The sequence below is a fragment of the Dendropsophus ebraccatus genome, chromosome 7 (genome assembly GCF_027789765.1).
Source record: "Dendropsophus ebraccatus isolate aDenEbr1 chromosome 7, aDenEbr1.pat, whole genome shotgun sequence".
NCBI lineage: Eukaryota > Metazoa > Chordata > Amphibia > Anura > Hylidae > Dendropsophus > Dendropsophus ebraccatus.
The window spans coordinates 5147205-5167807 of NC_091460.1; the positions used below are offsets into that span (position 1 = coordinate 5147205).

At 46.2% G+C, this 20603-nt stretch overlaps 1 protein-coding gene across 1 annotated transcript in view; it reads right to left on the minus strand.

The window, feature by feature from the left end:
• Window positions 1–357: 357 nt before the first annotated feature.
• The window catches only part of LOC138796623 (tachylectin-2-like), a 24098-nt gene continuing 3852 nt past the window's right edge, over window positions 358–20603 (minus strand). Inside the window, exons 2-4 of the mRNA XM_069976235.1 lie at window positions 11666–12524; window positions 5140–5314; window positions 358–931 (exon numbers count right to left, since the gene is read on the minus strand). Coding sequence (XP_069832336.1) covers window positions 737–931; window positions 5140–5314; window positions 11666–12524 — 1229 coding nt within the window. The 3' untranslated portion in view covers window positions 358–736. The remainder of the gene's footprint in view (window positions 932–5139; window positions 5315–11665; window positions 12525–20603) is intronic.

The following is a 20603-nucleotide window of genomic DNA, read 5'->3' on the forward strand; positions in this document are numbered from 1 at the left end:
ATGTCAGAAGTTTTTTTAAATGGTAGTTACACTTTATGGCTATGTTCACACTACGTATATGTCCGGCCGCATATTTTTCGCGGCCGGACATATATGTGTTAAACTCCGGCCGGGGATTTACGTAAGTTGCGGCCGGCTACGTACGGTCCGCGAACTTTTGCCCGTCGCCTACTTACGCTTCCCGAGCGCCCTACGTAGCAATCTGACAGCGGTCTTTTACTTGGAAATCTTTGCCTAGCCCCGGACACCCCACAGAACCCTTTGGATCGCCAAATCAAAGTGCAAAACTGAAGTAATCACCACTCCGTACGGGACCGCATGTTACGCTACGGGCGTAAGTTACGGCATTTCTGTCCTCAAACAATGGTCTGGTTCATTCTTTACGGCGCCGCATACGATCCGGGCGTAAGTTCGTACGTAGTGTGAACTGTGCAGCCGTACATCGTATACTTTCCATTGTACGCAAACTACGTAAGTCTCCGGCCGCTTATTCACGGAACGCGCCACGTCCAGAAACTGACGTAGTGTGAACATAGTCTAAGTATGTGGAGTCCTCCAGCCTCCTCCACTGCAGCAGCTGAATTTTATGGATTTGCTAGTCAATGATATGTCAGATTTCGTTGTACTCTTCTTTCGATCTCAGCAGGTAGCGTAATCTTAGGAATCATTCTTAATCATGATTAAACGTAAAATAATCTGCAAACGGTAAATCCCGGGACAGGTGGTCGTCTACTTATTAGTCCTTCTGATTCAGGCCCAGGTTGTAATGGGAGGACCCTTCCCACATCCCCGTAATGTCCACCTCAGTACCATACATGGTGCGGGCTTTTCCCTTGAAGGGGATATTCATTACAGCTTTTGTCACGGAGGCCACTACCCGAATGGCTTTACCAGGCGGCACCTCGACATTGGTGCTTGACTGAAAGTAAGTCTGTAGAAGACAAAGACGACAAGAACTTTAGTGACCATGTTGTATTATGATGTCATAAGAACAAAAGCCAAGACTGTCCGGTACCCGGCATCTCTATACACTTAGGAGCTAGAATATGCAAGGGTTAATGCTTCTGATACTGCCACCATTGGTGAAAATATATAAAGATACAGAAGGTACGGGTCACATGACCTTTGCCCTATTTGCAACTAGTACATCTTCTAAATCCAACCCTTCTGCTCCAGCCGTCACTAGTGATTGTCCAAGCTAGATCGTGGAAGAGCTAGGACGTGTGGGTCTAGACTGGTGTGGATGCAATGCCGGTAAAGCCTAAAGTTGGCTAGCCCTGGCCCTGACATGGGAAGATTAATCCTGTTCCTTATTACCGCCTAGATGAGGAGCAGTGATCCGATCTGGACCCGAGGACGAGGGAGTTCTCCTTTCGGACCAGCGCTGGTGTCACGATCAATCAGGATAACAACGTGCAAGTGTACTATATTAAAGGGGTATTCCAGGTTATTTTAACATTTACCCTACATATTTGTCTTGTAATATAATTACTATGTCTCATTGGTTTCTATTACAAATTTTTTCTCTTTCTTTCTATTTTTTCTTTTGTTACGTCCTTCCGTGACATCACCGGATCACAAGTGTGGGGACTTCCCCGACTCAGCCGGTAGTTAGTCATGACTCCCCGTTCCAGAGCGGGCCTGTCAGTGTGGAGGAGGTCGCAGCCACTCCCTGTGTAATCACTCCGATCCCCCCGGCCCCCTCCCTGTGTAATCACTCCGATCCCCCCGGCCCCCTCCCTGTGTATTCACTCCGATCTCCTCTGCCCCCTCCCTGTGTATTCACTCCGATCTCCTCTGCCCCCTCCCTGTGTATTCACTCTGATCCCCCCGGCCCCCTCCCTCCGTGTGTAATCACTCCGATCCCCCCGGCCCCCTCCCTCCCTGTGTAATCACTCCGATCCCCCCGGCCCCCTCCCTCCCTGTGTATTCACTCTGATCCCCCCGGCCCCCTCCCTCCCTGTGTAATCACTCCGATCCCCCCGGCCCCCTCCCTCCCTGTGTAATCACTCCGATCCCCCCGGCCCCCTCCCTCCCTGTGTAATCACTCCGATCCCCTCGGCCCCCTCCCTCCCTGTGTATTCACTCCGATCCCCTCGGCCCCCTCCCTCCCTGTGTAATCACTCCGATCCCCCCGGCCCCCTCCCTGTGTATTCACTCCGATCTCCTCTGCCCCCTCCCTGTGTATTCAGTCCGATCTCCTCTGCCCCCTCCCTGTGTATTCACTCCGATCTCCTCTGCCCCCTCCCTGCCTAATTACTTTAATACACAGATCACTCACCCTCTGGTGTACTCCTGCTGCGGCGCCGGCCCCGGTCTCCGCATCTTCTGTAAGCAGCCACACTCAACTGACAGGCGCTCTGTGTGAGTGCAGGAGAGATTTGCCTGCTCCTTACAGAGCGCCTGTCAGCTGAGTGTGGCTGCTTGCAGAAGATGCGGAGACCGTGGCCGGCGCCGCAGCAGGAGTACACCGGAGGGTGAGTGATCTGTGTATCAAAGTAATTAGGCAGGGAGGGGGCCGGGGGGATCGGAGTGAATACACAGGGAGGGAGGGGGCCGGGGGGATCAGAGTGAATAAACAGGGAGGGAGGGGGCCTGGGGGATCGGAGTGAATACACAGGGAGGGGGCTGGGGGGATCGGAGTGAATACACAGGGAGGGGGCTGGGGGGATCGGAGTGAATACACGGGGAGGGGGCAGAGGAGATCGGAGTGAATACACGGGGAGGGGGCCGGGGGGATCGGAGTGATTACACAGGGAGGGAGGGGGGCCGGGGGGATCGGAGTGAATACCCAGGGAGGGGGCCGGGGGGATCGGAGTGAATACACAGAGAGGGGGCAGAGGAGATCGGAGTGAATACACGGGGAGGGGGCCGGGGGGATCAGAGTGATTACACAGGGAGGGGGCCAAGGGGATCGGAGTGAATACACAGGGAGGGGGCCAAGGGGATCGGAGTGAATACACAGGAGGTGGCTGCGACCTCCTCCACACTGACAGGCCCGCTCTGGAACGGGGAGTCATGTGACGTCCCGTGCTCAGGGAGGACCGTTTGTATGGCTCTAATAGCTTAAAAGTGCATAACTAACTAGCGGCCGGCTGAGTCAGAGAAGTCCCCACACTTCCGGTCCGGTGACGTCACGAAAGGACGTAACAAAAGAAAAAATAGAAAGAAAGAGAAAAAATTTGTAATAGAAACCAATGAGACATAGTAATTATATTACAAGACAAATATGTAGGGTAAATGTTAAAATAACCTGGAATACCCCTTTAAGTAAGACATTGATGCACTTCTTTACTGTAAGGTTTATTTAGTGCAACACGTTTCGGCCCGACTAAATAAAAGTGAGCCTTAAGAATGCTTGAGAAATGCTCACTCTTCTATTAGTCGGGCCGAAACGCGTTGCACTAAAGCCTACTGTTTAGCCCAACTTCACCAGGTGAGTGAGTTTACTATCTTGAGCTCACCCTATACCTATGATAATACACTATTCTATTATTACCGCCTAAAAACGTCCTATTGGACCAAGCAATTTTTTAACGGTTAAAGATAAATGATTGTAAACAAGATTGTTTATCATTAACATGAAATTGTTCCCCATATTATACAGAACGATGGTCATTACCAGTCGTTACTACGATCGGTTACTCCATCTGATCCCAGCAAATGAAGGAACTATGTGGGATTACGGTGAACAATTACCGATGATATTGGTATCGGCACCAAACGAACGATGAACGATTTCTTGTTGGTCGTTTGATCATTGCTGCATTTATATGAATCGATTATCATTCAAATTTGAACAATATCACGATAATTTGCACGATAATTGTCCCATGTACTAGGGCCCTAAGTCAGCTGAGGGTATCTGCTCCTACATTGATGTTGATGGTCTAAGAGACAGAAGCTGTACAGGTGCTCGTCGGCCATCACTGGACTCTTTGTGTCAGTACTGCCTGGCTTGAAAATCACCTCACATCCATTTTTTTAGCGTACACAAAAATGTGGTCAATGGGGTGGGGTCAATGGAAAAATGGATCAAAGCGCATGCACACAAATACATCCGTTTTTTATCCGTTTTTCAACTGTTTTTTAACCATTTTTTCCCCATACATATGACAAAATTATAAAACACACCTAGAACACTGGTTTCCACAAGGTGACAGGTTGTCTGTGCATTAGATTCAAACTTACTACGGCTACATGGTCAGCACAGTGTACTGATGTGGCTGCAGACTACCCAGAAATACAGGCAACTAGTATCAGTGTGAAAGACCAACCACCACATTGTCCCCCAACTATTTTCCCTCCACCAGGAGCGTCATTAGGAGGAGGGTAAATGGCAGCGTGCAGTTTGCCTTTTTATCTCATTTGACTCCCAGCGTCGGAAGAAGTTGGATGCAGCTCTAGGGAGTCCTGGAAAATCTGGATTTGGCATATGGCTGTATCCATTTTTTCCAGGTAGCCCTAAGGCGGCATCCAACTACTTTAGATGCTGGGAGTCAAACGCCGAGTGCTTGGGTTCAGATGAATCCCAGCATGCTTGAGGTTCTCTTATCCAGGGACGTAACTACCAGCATAGCAGCCATAGCAACTGCTACAGGGCCTACCGCATCAGGGGGCCCAGTGGCCCAATCCTGCAATACACTGGGCCCCTTGAGCCGTCATCATTTGCAGCAGGTGGTGGCTGGGCGAACCTTCAGGGTGCTACATATATCCCTTTAACTGCACTTGCTCCTGACAAGCACTTGTAGCTCAATGTTCAAGGTTATGACCACACTTGACGGGTTTGGGTTCACTAGGGTGGGAGGCCCAACCTCATCTCTAATCTCTACCAAACAATGCGCCCATCTGTGCCCGGAGAGGTGAAATATGATGTCCCTTTAGATAACCAGCCTATTGTAGTAGCGGAAAGTGTAAGGTATGACCACCATTGGTGTAATCTCACTACATCGCGCAGCAGAAAAGTGACAACCACTAGATGGAGAACCTCTCAGATTATATGGACCAGGGCCCAGCTGTTCTTGGTGTGAGGACCGTCCTCCCCACAGACCAGGTGCGTCTGGATATTATAGGTTCCCATGATACCCTGTGCCATCAGTATGGATCCAGGTGTTCTATAGTAAAACCTCCAGGACTTACCATGGTTTCTTTTGTCTTTGCGAAGATCCAGTCTCGGGTGGAGCTGGTGTTGATTTTTACGGCTCCTTCGGAGATAAAAGGGATTCCCATATTAAAAGTTACTTTATCTCCCATTTGAAAGGTAAATCCATTTTCCAGGGAAAAACTGCTGAAGTCCCTTACCGATTTATTACACCTGACACGACAAAAAAAACCATTATAAAGTCTCATCTACCAGATGTCACATTCACTTTCAGTCTCAGTCCCTGACCCCCCTCGTGATAAAATAATAGCGAGGGCCAATAGGGCACATGCTCAGCCCCCCCCCCCCCCATGGGGCCTGTGCTCCCCGATTAAACCCAAACCCATCAGGAGAGCTCGTATTCTCGTAGATACAAGGGAACCTTTTGGTGACTGCCTGCCGTCCACCTTGAAGGATTAATGAGTTGGCTTCCTTTGAGGTGTCCTCTGTCCACATTGAGCTGGTGATGACAATTTACGTCTGTGGATAGTGTACACATGAGTCTCCGCAACTATGTGGGGCCATCACTCCGATAAGTTGTCACAATACGGGATTAAAGGGATTGTTTACCCATATTCTTTTTCTTTCAAATCAACCGATGCCAAAAAGTGTTAGAGATTTGTAATTTACTTCAGTAAAAAAATTAAAAAAAATCAAGTATTCCAGTACTTATCAGCTGCTGTATGTCCTACAGGAAGTGGTGTACTCTTTCCATTATGCTGTCCAGGCATGATGGGAGTTGTAGTTTTGCAACTGCTGGAGAGCCAAGGTTCCCTGTTCTATACCCTTAGGGTTAGAGCTGTATTACACAGCCCGATCACTATAGTAAATGAGCGCCAATCTGCTAGATCACTGCTTATTTACTGAGTCTATTACATGGCTCAATATCACTATTACACGTAGCTATTATATATAGTTATGTATCACTACAGCTCAGCAAGGGCTGTATATATATATCCATGTATCACTGTTACACGTAGCTATTATATATAGTTATGTATCACTACAGCTCAGCAAGGGCTGTATATATATATATACATGTATCACTGTTACACGTAGCTATTATATATATCCATGTATCACTATTACACGTAGCTATTCTATATAGTTATGTATCACTATTACACGTAGTTATTATATATAGTTATGTATCACTACAGCTCAGCAAGGGCTGTATATATATATATCCATGTATCCATGTATTTTTTTATTCGCAAATGGCCGATTTGCGAATAAAATATTAGCATATCGGCACTTCACGCCGAGTACGCCGGGGGGCGGGGAGGGGGTGTGGAGGGGGCGTTACGGGGGACGCGGACTCAGTCCGCGCAATTTATAATTTTTTCAGCACAAAGATACGCCGAAAACCTACTCCACCTTTCAGGTGGTGTAGGTTTCCGGCTGTGCGCAGCGACGCACACGGGATTTATGTAGAGGCGGTCCGCCTCTACATAAATCTCCGTAGCGCCGGAGATGCGGGGACATTTATAAGTCCGGCGTAAAAAATGCCGGACTTCATGAATGTCCCCCTAAGGCTTTATTTCCATGTTCTCTTTTTTACGAATGGCACGGATGTGGAAGGCCTGTAGTGGAGTCCCCACCCCCAACATGATGCTGGGGAAAACTGTATGAATATGTACGGCTCTATAATGGCACAGCTCTGCGGGGGAAGGGGGGGATTCCACTACAGGCCATCCACATCCATGTCATCCAAGAAACATGGAACGTGGGAATAAGGCCTAAGGCTGCATTCCCACGTTCCGTGTTCCTAACGGAGGACAGACGTGGAATGCCTGTAACGGACTCTCCCACTCCAGGGCAGCATCTGCCGGGAGCGGGGGAACTGTACAGATATGCGCCGCGCTGTAATGAATCAGCCGCACGGCGCTGTCATTACAGCATGGCGCATATCTGTACAGTTCCCCCGCTCCCAGCATCTAATTACAGGGGGGAGAAGTCCGTTACAGACATTCCCATAGCTCCCAACCCGGATTCCGCGGGACAGTCCCGTTTTCGGGGTGCTGTCCCGTGGTCCCGGGACGGCACCCAGTGTCCCGCATTATATGTGGCCCCACCAAAAAAACAATAAACCAGTAACTCACCTGTCTGCCGGTCCCAGCAGCTCCTCTCCCGGCAGAGCGCGCACTCCCGTCATCCTCTGGGGCGGGCAGCGGGGTATACAGACACTGACTGTACCGGAAGTGACCTACAGCCTCTGTCATGAATTACTTCCGGTACAGTCAGTGTCTGTATACCCCGCTGCCCGCCCCGAAGGATGACGGGAGTGCGCGCTCTGCCGGGAGAGGAGTTGCTGGCACCGGCGGACAGGTGAGTTACTGGTTTATTGTTTTTCTGGTCGGGCCACACAAATGGGGGTATTGGCTACTATGTGGGGCGCTATATTGGGGATTGGATAATATGTGGGGCACTATATGGGGGGATTGGCCACTATATGGGGGGATTGGCTACTATGTGGGGCACTATATGGGGGGATTGGCTACTATGTGGGGCACTATATGGGGGGATTGGCTACTATGTGGGGCACTATATGGGGGATTTGCTACTATGTGGGGCACTATATGGGGGGATTGACTACTATGTGGGGCACTATATGGGGATTGGATACTATATAGGGGGATTGGCTACTTTGTGGGGCACTATATGGGGGGATTGGATACTATGTGGGGCACTATATGGGGGATTGACTACTATGTGGGGCACTATATGGGGATTGGCTACTATGTGGGGCATATATGGGGGATTGGCTACTATGTGGGGCATATATGGAGGCATTGGCTACTATGTGGGCACTATATGGGGCATTGGCTACTATGTGGGGCACTATATGGGGATTGGCTACTATGTGGGGCACTATATGGGGATTGGCTACTATGTGGGGCACTATATGGGGATTGACTACTATGTGGGGCACTGTATGGGGGCATTGGCTACTATGTGGGGCACTATATGGGGGCATAGGCTACTTTGTGGGGCACTATATGGGGGGATTGGATACTATGTGGGGTACTTTATGGGGGCATTGGCTACTATGTGGGGCACTATATGGGGATTGGCTACTATGTGGGGCACTATATGGGGATTGGATAGTATGTGGGGCACTATATGGGGGGATTGGTTACTATATGGGGCACTATATGGGGGCATTGGCTACTATGTGGGGCACTATATGGGGATTGGCTACTATGTGGGGCACTATATGGGGATTGGATAGTATGTGGGGCACTATATGGGGGGATTGGTTACTATATGGGGCACTATATGGGGGCATTGGCTACTATGTGGGGCACTATATGAGGCATTGGCTACTATGTGGGGCACTATATGGGGATTGGCTACTATGTGGGGCACTATATGGGGGGATTGGATACTATGTGGGCACTATTGGGGGGATTGGATACTATATGGGGCACTATAATGGGGGATTGGATACTATATAGGGCACTATTCAGTCAGCAGCATGTGGTGACTGTAGGGGAGTTGCTATGGGGGCGTTGCTATGGAGGGTCGCTATGGGGGCGTGGCTATGGGGACTGCGGCGCACATGTCCCTCTTTGCTCTTTGCAAAAGTTGGGAGGTATGGACATTCCATGTCTGTGTTCCGTGAGGAGCACGGAGCGTGGGAATGCAGCCTAAGATCCCGAGTCAAGTCACAAGTATGAGTAGCTGTTTGCTGCCCTAAAGCTTAATGTCAATCTTATTAGTTGCAAAAGCAATGCAGCCAGGATCACATGCACCGAGAGTTATATGCATCACATGCAGCCAGGGTCACATGCAGCCAGGATCTCATTCACCCACGGTTACATGTATCACATGCAGCCAGAGTTATATGCATCACATGCAGCCAGGATCACATGCACCCAGAGGTATATGCATCACATGCAGCCAGGGTCACATGCAGCCAGGATCTCATTCACCCACGGTTACATGTATCACATGCAGCCAGAGTTATATGCATCACATGCAGCCAGGATCACATGCACCCAGAGGTATATGCATCACATGCAGCCAGGGTCACATGCATCACATGCAGCCAGGATCTCATTCACCCAGGGTTACATGTATCACATGCAGCCAGGATCTCATTCACCCAGGGTTACATGCATCACATGCAGCCAGGGTCACATGCATTACATGCAGCCAGGTTCTCATTCACCCAGGGTTACATGTATCACATGCAGTCAGGATCACATGCACCCAGGGTTACATGCTTCACATGCAGCCAGGATCACATGCACCCAGAGTTATATGCATCACATGCAGCCAGGATCACATGCACCCAGAGTTATATGCATCACATGCAGCCAGGATCACATGCACCCAGAGTTATATGCATCACATGGAGCCAGGATCACATGCACCCAGGGGATACATGCATCACATGCAGCCAGGATCACATGCACCCAGAGTTATATGCATCACATGCAGCCAGGATCACATGCACCCAGAGTTATATGCATCACTTGCAGCCAGGATCACATGCACCCAGAGTTATATGCATCACATGGAGCCAGGATCACATGCACCCAGGGTTACATGTATCACATGCAGACAGGATCACATGGAGCCAGGATCACATGCACCCAGAGTTATATGCATCACATGCAGCCAGGATCACATGCACCCAGAGTTACATATATGCATCATATGCAGCCAGGATCACATGCACCCAGGGTTATATGCATCACATGCAGCCAGGATAACTTGCACCCAGAGGTACGTATATGCATCACATGCAGCCAGGACCATAGGCATCACATACAATACACCCAGGATCACATCCACCCAGGATCACACGCATCACATACAGTACACCCAGGATAACATGCACTTATGAACACTATGGCTACAATGTAGCCATCATATTACAACTTCTTAAAGAGAATGTGTCACCGAATTACTTTTTTTAAATCTAGAGGTGAAATTTATATTTCATATTTTTATGCAGTTTTTTTTTAATAAACAAAAATGTTGCTTATTCCCTTGTCAAGAAATATGAAAAATTAAATTCACATTTTTCCCATTTGCCACCCTTGACCAGCAGAGGGAGCTAACCTGGGAGACTGGTGAAGGCAAGTAACCTGTAACTTGACTGCTGCAAAGTTTGCTGATCTAATAGGAGATGCAGTGTACTAGCTAGCTACAGTGACAATTGGGGAGGATGGGGTTAAAGCGACTCTGTTCCCACAATCTGTCCCCCCCCCCCTTGTACCTTCGGATAGCTGCTTTTAATCCAAGATCTGTCCTGGGGTCCGTTCGGCAGGTGATGCAGTTATTGTCCTAAAAAACAACTTTTAAACTTGCAGCTCTGTGTCAAACGGGAGTATCTGTGCCCTAACTTTGTACCACCCCTCCGTCCCTCCTCCCCACCCTCTTCATCATTAGGAATGCCACTGGAACATTATCTACATGCTGAACATTGCACAGGTGCGTAACGATCCAGCCCATGCTCAGTATCCACACAGGTGACAAATAGGAGACAATCTGCCTGGAGCATTCCTAATGATGAAGAGGGTGGGGAGGAGGGACAGAGAGGGTGTGCCAGCCTAATGCATACACAATCTAAGCCCCGGCCGTTGGGCACCGGGCTGCCAGTTTAAAAGTTGTTTTTAGGACAATAACTGCATCACCTGCCGAACGGACCCCAGGACAGATCTTGGATTAAAAGCAGCTATCCGAAGGTACAAGTGGTTTGGGGGGTCAGATTGTGGGTACAGAGTCGCTTTAACACACACTGACAGCTCCTCTCTTGTACTTGTCAGTGAAGATGCTGCTTAGCTGGATTACTTTCTTCTCCATCTACTACACAAGCCCTGTCCCCGCTGCTCTGGCCGGCATGAGCGTCTCCTGTCAGTGAGTTCTCCTCTAGGCCCCCTCCCCCATAGTGCCGACTCCCGGCAGAGCATATGCTACAACAGTGCTTCTCAATCCCAGTCCTCAGGCCTCACCAACAGCTCATGTTTTGAGGATTTCCTTAGTATTTCACAGGTGATATAATTATACTCAGTGCATCAGGTATTAGCACAGGTGATATAATTATACTCAGTGCATCAGGTATTAGCACAGGTGTCCTTAGTATGGGAAATCCTCAAAGCATGACCTGTTGGAGAGGCCTGAGGACTGGAATTGAGAAGCACTGTGCTACAATATGCGACATACCGACACTCCAGATGGCTTGTTCAAGGTTGGAGGAAGGGTGGGGGAGAGGACCGTTCCTGCTGGCCAGAGAACATAGGAGGCTACTCTATACATGGTGAGCATTACTGCAGGTCGGCTGCACGGTTATGGTGTCGGCGTCCCTCCCACTGTGCTGTTAGCTGTGTTGTTTGGAGAATTATTGCTTTGGAGAAAAAAATGCTACTTTCCAGTGATAATGAAATGATTTTTGCCTCTTTTCTTTTTGGGGTTTTATCGTCCACCAAGCAAAATCAATCAGGAGCTAAACATTTCTATACAAATTTCTATGACATCCTGTAAGAGAAGGTTGTCCTATGGCAGAATACATACATGTAGTCCTGTGTCAGTGGGGTTGTGCCTTGTCTGTTGTCGTAGAGCTTCTCCTCTAACACCTTTGTGTTCTCAGACACTTTTTCCCCCTGGTCGGGCAGGAATTCAAAGCTCAGAATTACACTGATTGTTTTATCTTTCGTGAAGGCAAAAAATCTGAACTCATGATAGCCCCATCCTAACAATTCAGCATTGAGAAGATAGGCTGGGTCTTCTGGGGTGGGTGCGTATCCTTTGTAGATATTTCCATTGTACTTATCTATACACCACATATTCCCATCAGGAGTGAAGGCCATAAAGTGAGTGAGCCGATTCCATTCACTGCCTCCAACCAAGGTACGTGAAGTTTCCCATGAAGACTTTTCATCAGTCGGTGCTTCTCCCTTGTACAGTTTACCATCACTGGTCACTCCGTATAGAACGCCATTAGGATCCATGGACAAAGCATCGTACACATTCCAAACCCTGTCTGCTAATTTTGTTGCCTGACTTTTCTGCCAAGACAGATCCTCATTATCTGGTTGTGGACCTTTAAACATTTCTCCATCTTGAGTGGTGACATATAACTCTCCATTGGGGTGGAAGAACATAAGTTTCACTCTGCTCCACTCAGATTTTCCAACTCTTTGAGCCACTGAAAACCAATCCACCTCTTTACTGGAGGGCATTGGACCTCTGTACAGGTCCCCGGAGCGGATACAGAAGAGCTCCCCGTCTGGGCTACAGGCTATACAGCTGACTTTCTTAACTTTTCCAAGAATGCTTGATTTCTTCATATAACCATCCTGCAGATGCTTGGGTGGGAAGCCGACTCTGACAGAGAAATTTGAAGTCACTGATAGAAGGAGAGTATCTGAAACTGAATAAAGACTCAGGTTAGATGGTAATAATGGCATCATATAGGCACATATGGACAGTCATCTTACTTGTTCTTCACCTCTTGTATCCACTGTGTAATTCTTATAAATTGTAAGGACTCTAAATGTTTAGGACTCTTACTGACCTCCCTCACCTTTTATTCCCTCCTTAAGCCTAGCTATGCCAACAACTTGTGATACCCATGCTTAATTTTAAAATTTGTTAAAGTGTCACTGTCGTGAATTTTTTTTTGCAGAAATCAATAGTACAGGCAATTTTACGATACTTCGTAATTGGGTTTATTAGCCGAAAATCATGAAAAAGCAGTTTGAAGCTCTCTCCCCCCCCCCCGTCTTCATTGTTTTCCTATGGAGAGAGCTAAATAAAACACCAAAACGGGACAACAAAGAGTTAATCTACAAATACCTCACCTTTTATCTCCTCTGACAGTCAGCACTGACCTCTCTGAGCTCTGATTACAGCTGTCACCCAGCTTAGTGCCTGTAATCCTCAATTATCTGCTTTCTGCTGCCCTCTAACTCCCTCACCCCTCCTCTCTCCTCCCCCTTCCCACGCCGATCGGAGTGCGCTTCATAGCACCTTAGACACCCAGGACGTACAGTTACGTCCAGGGTCGTCTGGTGTCAGGTGGCCAGGGTGTAAGTGTAGGTCTAGGGGTTAACCTGTCCCAAACACCATCCAACCATTCAAAGCACCATGAAACCCTTGCCCAATGCCCCTTGATGTTATCCTTTCACCACACTTTTTAACCCATGTGTGCCCCCTTTGTATCCTCTGTGATCTTATGCCTGTGGCCGTGGGCTGTTGGATGTAATGTTTGGCACCAGGTGTGAAGTTTTTCCACCAACATCCTTTCCTTTCTGTCTGTGAAGTTATTCCAGTGAAACCCATTTACATCCATCCTGCCAGTGTACACCCATGGCCTTCCACATCTGCTGTGTGGCACCAGGCTTGTTGTCATCTAGTTCAATAACAACATCCATTGCTTTCGGTGGGTGAAGTTAAGCCCGCAAAGCCCCTGATCAGGTTACATCTATGGTGGCATTTTCCATGGTGGCAGCTGCCTGGCACTGAGGGCTATGGTTACATTAACTTAAAGGAAAAAAATGTATTGCCCCCCCAAATGTTATACAAATCCCCAATATACACTTATTACAGGAAATGCTTATAAAGTGCTTTTTCCCTGCACTTACTACTGCATCAAGGCTTCACTTACTGGATAACATGGCGATGTCACTTCCTGGATAACATGGGGATGTCACTTCCTGGATAATATGGTGATGTCACTTCATGGATAACATGGTGATGTCACTTTCTGGATAACATGGTGATGTCACGACCCGCTGTGGCTGCTGGAGAGGATGATGGCAGAGGGATGCTCAGTGTTCCTCATCCTCATCATCCTCTCCAGCAGCCACAGCCCGCACAGCTCTGGGAGTCGGGTCGTGACATCACCATGTATCCAGGAAGTGACATCACCATGTTATCCAGGAAGTGACATCACCATGTTATCCAGGAAGTAAAGCCTTGATGCAGTAGTAAGTGCAGGGAAAAAAGCCCTTTATAAGCATTTCCCGTAATAAGTTTATATTGGTGATTTGTACAACATTTGGGGGGCAATACAATACTGTAATAAAGATTTTCACCAGACTTCTCTTTTAAGCATTCCACTTTTTTTTTCACTCTGCTTTTGGCTGGTGCATATACTTACCATTAATGATCAGTGATCCTGCAGCTGGGAGAAAAGAAAAAAGTGGAATGCTTCTTAATCTTCCTTTTCCAGGTCAGCGTGGCCACCTGTTTTATGTGTAATAAGCCTTCTATAAGATTTTATTAGCCCCTTCATTTCACTGGTTCCTGGTTCCCCCCCTGGGGATGGTTCACTCCCCTGCTCCCGCTGCTACACCCACCCTCAAACGCTGTGTTGTCCCTGGGCTGCCATATCCAGTGGCGTAGCCAGGGCCGGCGTCAGCACCCGGCTAAGTAGGGCAAATGCCGGGGCCCCCAGCTCCTCTAGGGGCCCACTCCCATTTGTTACTACATTTTTTTTGTTAGTAAAAAAGAAAAAAAAAGTGTAGTAACAAAGGGGACTGGGCCCCTAGAGGCCGCATGTGACAGTTAGGGGCCCGCCGATCCATACTGGGGCCCCCGAGCACCTGTCTTCCATCACAAATCTTCCCTACAGCCGAGTAGGAAAGAGGACCTTTGAGTCTGAAGGACCTTTGATGATGTCACGGGTCATGTGATCGGACACATGACCTGATAGAGGGCAGCAGGTAGGCTCTGCAAACTAAGTGTCCTGTATGTGCTGGTTCTTCTACTTGTTTTGTGTATAGAGGTCCTGCTGTAATATATCTATATCTATTACAGCAGGATATATATATATATATATATATATATATATATATATATTACAGCAGGACCTCTATACACAAAACAACTAGATATCTGTATCTATCTCTCTATCTATTTCCCTATCTCCTATCTATCTATCTATCTATCTATCTCCTATCTATCTATCTATCTATCTATCTCCTATCTATCTATCTATCTATCTCCTATCTATCTATCTATCTATCTATCTATTATCTATCTATCTATCTATCTATCTATCTATCTATCTCCTATCTATCTATCTATCTCCTATCTATCTATCTATCTATCTATCTCCTATCTATCTATCTATTATCTATCTATCTATCTATCTATCTCCTATCTATCTATCTATCTATCTATCTATCTATCTATCTATCTATTATCTATCTATCTATCTATCTATCTATCTATCTATCTATTTCCCTAACTCCTATCTATCATCTATCTATCTCCTATCTATCTATCTATCTATCTATCTATCTATCTCCTATCTATCTATCTATCTATCTATCTATCTATCTATCTATCTATCTATCTATCTATCTATCTCCCTATCTCCTATCTATTATCTATCTATCTATCTATCTATTTCCCTAACTCCTATCTATCATCTATCTATCTATCTATCTCCTATCTATCTATCTATCTATCTATCTATCTATCTATCTATCTCCTATCTATCTATCTATCTCCTATCTATCTATCTATCTATCTATCTATCTATCTCCTATCTATCTATCTATCTATCTATCTATCTATCTATCTATCTGTCTCCTATCTATCTATCTCCTATCTATCTATCTATCTATCTATCTATCTATCTATCTATCTATCTATCTCATATCTATCTATCTATCTCCTATCTATCTATCTCTATCTATCTATCTCCTATCTATCTATCTATCTCCTATCTATCTATCTATCTATCTCCTATCTATCTATCTATCTATCTCCTATCTATCTATCTATCTCCTATCTATCTATCTATCTATCTCCTATCTATCTATCTATCTATCTATCTATCTATCTATCTATCTATCCATCTATCTATCTATCTATCTATCTCCTATCTATCTATCTATCTCCTATCTATCTATCTCCTATCTATCTATCTCCTATCTATCTATCTATCTATCTATCTATCTATCTATCTATCTATCTATCTCCTATCTATCTATCTCCTATCTATCTATCTATCTATCTATCTATCTATCTATCTATCTATCTATCTATCTCCTATCTATCATCTATCTATCTATCTATCTATCATCTATCTATCTATCTATTTCCCTATCTCCTATCTATCATATGAACATGGTGAGACCTCTAGTTCTCCTATATTCAGGCCCTGCAGTGATATACAGTGTGTGTGTGTGTGTGTGTGTGTGTGTATATATATATATATACACACACACACTGTATATCACTGCAGGGCCTGTATATAGGAGAACTAGAGGTCTCACCATGTTCATATTATAAATAAATAAATATATAGTGTATATATATATATATATATATATATATATATATATAATGCTGGTGCTGCTAGTTCTCTAGTATACAGCTCCTGCTCTGTGTGTGTGTATGTATATATACACACACACACACAGAAGGAGCTGTATACTAGAGAACTAGCAGCACCAGCATTTTTTATATATATATATATATATATATATATATATATATATATATATATTCCTGTCACTGTGTCTGACTCCTCCAGAGTCCTGACTACTGCAGAGATCAGGAGGAGAAAGATATGCAGCAGCCGCATTTTTCTTCTGCTGCAAATCTTTCCTCGCCTGTCTCTCCATGATTTGCTCCTCAAAGGGGCTTGCCGAGGCTCTGTCGCCCAAGGGCCCACAAAAAGCTGGAGCCGGCCCTGGGCGTAGCTATAGGGGTCGCAGCGGTCGCCAAGGCGACCAGGCCTGTGCACTAGGGGGACCCACGTGGCCCGCCCTTGCCACTTTCTCCCATGGACCTCCAGCCCAGCACCTCCCAGCACACTGTCTGACTGTCCTGGGCCCGCTGTGCCACTGATATAACTGAAGGCACATGCTGTCATCTGACCGGGCCTTTTACCTAGTCAGATGACAGCAAGTACCAGCGCCCCCTCCTCCAGACATTTGCTGCGTCCTATAGCCGTACCTATATGGTGTTTAGCTATGGGATCGTGACACTGAATTCCTCCTCTCCTCAGTAGTATGAGCTGGCACCGGCAGGGCTGAGGCCCCTCCCCCAGGCCAGATCTCACTGTGTACTGTGCAGCGTTGTGATCTGGCCTGGGGGAGGGGCCCCCATAATGACATGTTAACGGTTCATGATGGGAGTTGTACTTGTGCCGTCTGTGGCTCTCCAGGTTGCAAAAATAAAACCCCCATCATGCCCTGCTGACAAGTCATAATAGGAGTTGTAGTTTGGCAGTTTGTGTCTCTCCAGGTTGAGGAACCAAAACCCCCATCATGCACTGAATGGGAGATGTAGTTTTTCAGCTGGGGAGTCGAAGATTGGAAAACCATGATTAGAGAATGACAGAGTACAGTCCATTAATTATAGGGGGCAGTGGCGCGATACATGAGGTGGAGGCAGTGACAGGGCATTACAACATGGTGGAGGCAGTCGTACAGTACATGAGGGGGACAGTGGTATATGGTGACACATTAGGGGGCGTCACCTTAGAGTAATTCGACATAACGTGTGTGTGGGGGGGGAGAGACCCAAGCTAAAATTATACACCAGGGCCCATCAGCCTTTAGCTACCACCACATATCTCTAAATATAGATAGATAGAGACTGGTATATACAGGGAAGGATGAGTATAGATAAAAATAGAGTCTGGTATATACAGGGGAGAATGAGTATAGATACATATAAAAATGGATCAAGACTGGTACATACAGGAAAGGATGAGTATACATAGATAGAGACTGGTGGTTAAAAGTGTGTATGTTGGGGGGGGGGGGTTATTTATACAGACAGAGATTGAAACATCAAAACATAGAATATCGTTGTCCTCTAACATCATGTTTTCCATCATGTCCTCCCTTTCTCTTCTTCCTCCTGTAACATATATAAAGGTTTCCATCATGTCCCTCCTTTCCCTTCTTCCTCCTGTAACATATATAAAGGTTTCCATCATGTCCTCCCTTTCTCCTGTAATATATAAAGGTTTCCATCATGCCCCCCCCTTTCCCTTCTTCCTCCTGTAACATATAGAAAGGTTTCCATCATGTCCTCCCTTTCCCGTCTTCCTCCTGTAACATATAGAAAGGTTTCCATCATGTCCTCCCTTTCCCTTCTTCCTCCTGTAACATATAGAAAGGTTTCCATCATGTCCCTCCTTTCCCTTCTTCCTCCTGTAACATATATAAAGGTTTCCATCATGTCCTCCCTTTCCCGTCTTCCTCCTGTAACATATATAAAGGTTTCCATCATGTCCTCCCTTTCCCGTCTTCCTCCTGTAACATATATAAAGGTTTCCATCATGTCCCTCCTTTCCCTTCTTCCTCCTGTAACATATATAAAGGTTTCCATCATGTCCCCACTTTCCCTTCTTCCCTCCTGTAACATATAGAAAGGTTTCCATCATGTCCTCCCTTTCCCTTCTTCCTCCTGTAACATATATAAAGGTTTCCATCATGTCCTCCTTTCCCTTCTTCCTCCTGTAACACATATGAAGGTTTCTATCATTTCCCCCCTTTCCCTTCTTCCCTCCTGTAACATATATAAAGGTTTCCATCATGTCCTCCCTTTCCCTTCTTCCTCCTATAACATATATAAAGGTTCCCATCATGTCCTCCCTTTCCCTTCTTCCACCTGTAACATATATAAAGGTTTCCATCATGTCCCTCCTTTCCCTTCTTCCCTCCTGTAACATATATATAGGTTTCCATCATGTCCTCCCTTTCCCTTCTTCCCTCCTGTAACATATATATAGGTTTCCATCATGTCCCTCCTTTCCCTTCTTCCTCCTATAACATATATAAAGGTTCCCATCATGTCCTCCCTTTCCCTTCTTCCACCTGTAACATATATAAAGGTTTCCATCATGTCCCTCCTTTCCCTTCTTCCCTCCTGTAACATATATATAGGTTTCCATCATGTCCTCCCTTTCCCTTCTTCCCTCCTGTAACATATATATAGGTTTCCATCATGTCCTCCCTTTCCCTTCTTCCCCCTGTAACATATATAAAGGTTTCCATCATGTCCTCCCTTTCCCTTCTTCCTCCTATAACATATATAAAGGTTTCCATCATGTCCCCCCTTTCCCTTCTTCCTCCTGTAACATATATACAGGTTTCCACAATTGTCCCTCCTTTCCCTTCTTCCCTCCTGTAACATATAGAAAGGTTTCCATCATGTCCTCCCTTTCCCTTCTTCCTCCTGTAACATATATAAAGGTTCCATCATGTCCTCCCTTTCCCTTCTTCCACCTGTAACATATAGAAAGGTTTCCACCATGCCCCTCCTTTCCCTTCTTCCCTCCTGTAACATATATATAGGTTTCCATCATGTCCTCCCTTTCCCTTCTTCCCTCCTGTAACATATATATAGGTTTCCATCATGTCCTCCCTTTCCCGTCTTCCTCCTGTAACATATATAAAGGTTTCCATCATGTCCTCCCTTTCCCGTCTTCCTCCTGTAACATATATAAAGGTTTCCATCATGTCCCTCCTTTCCCTTCTTCCTCCTGTAACATATATAAAGGTTTCCATCATGTCCTCCCTTTCCCGTCTTCCTCCTGTAACATATATAAAGGTTTCCATCATGTCCTCCCTTTCCCGTCTTCCTCCTGTAACATATATAAAGGTTTCCATCATGTCCCCCCTTTCCCTTCTTCCTCCTGTAACATATAAAAAGGTTTCCATCATGTCCCCCCTTTCCCTTCTTCCTCCTGTAACATATGTAAAGGTTTCCATCATGTCCTCCCTTTCCCTTCTTCCCTCCTGTAACATATGTAAAGGTTTTCATCATGTCCCCCCTTTCCCTTCTTCCCTCCTGTAACATATGTAAAGGTTTCCATCATGTCATCCCTTTCCCTTCTTCCTCCCCCTGTAACATATATAAAGGTTTCCATCATGCCCCCCCTTTCCCTTCCTCCCCCTGTAACATATATAAAGGTTTCCATCATGCCCCCCCTTTCCCTTCTTCCTCCTGTAACATATATAAAGGTTTCCATCATGTCCTCCCTTTCCCTTCTTCCTCCTGTAATATATAAAGGTTTCCATCATGCCCCCCCTTTCCCTTCTTCCTCCTGTAACATATAGAAAGGTTTCCATCATGTCCTCCCTTTCCCGTCTTCCTCCTGTAACATATAGAAAGGTTTCCATCATGTCCTCCCTTTCCCTTCTTCCTCCTGTAACATATAGAAAGGTTTCCATCATGTCCCTCCTTTCCCTTCTTCCTCCTGTAACATATATAAAGGTTTCCATCATGTCCTCCCTTTCCCGTCTTCCTCCTGTAACATATATAAAGGTTTCCATCATGTCCTCCCTTTCCCGTCTTCCTCCTGTAACATATATAAAGGTTTCCATCATGTCCCTCCTTTCCCTTCTTCCTCCTGTAACATATATAAAGGTTTCCATCATGTCCTCCCTTTCCCGTCTTCCTCCTGTAACATATATAAAGGTTTCCATCATGTCCTCCCTTTCCCGTCTTCCTCCTGTAACATATATAAAGGTTT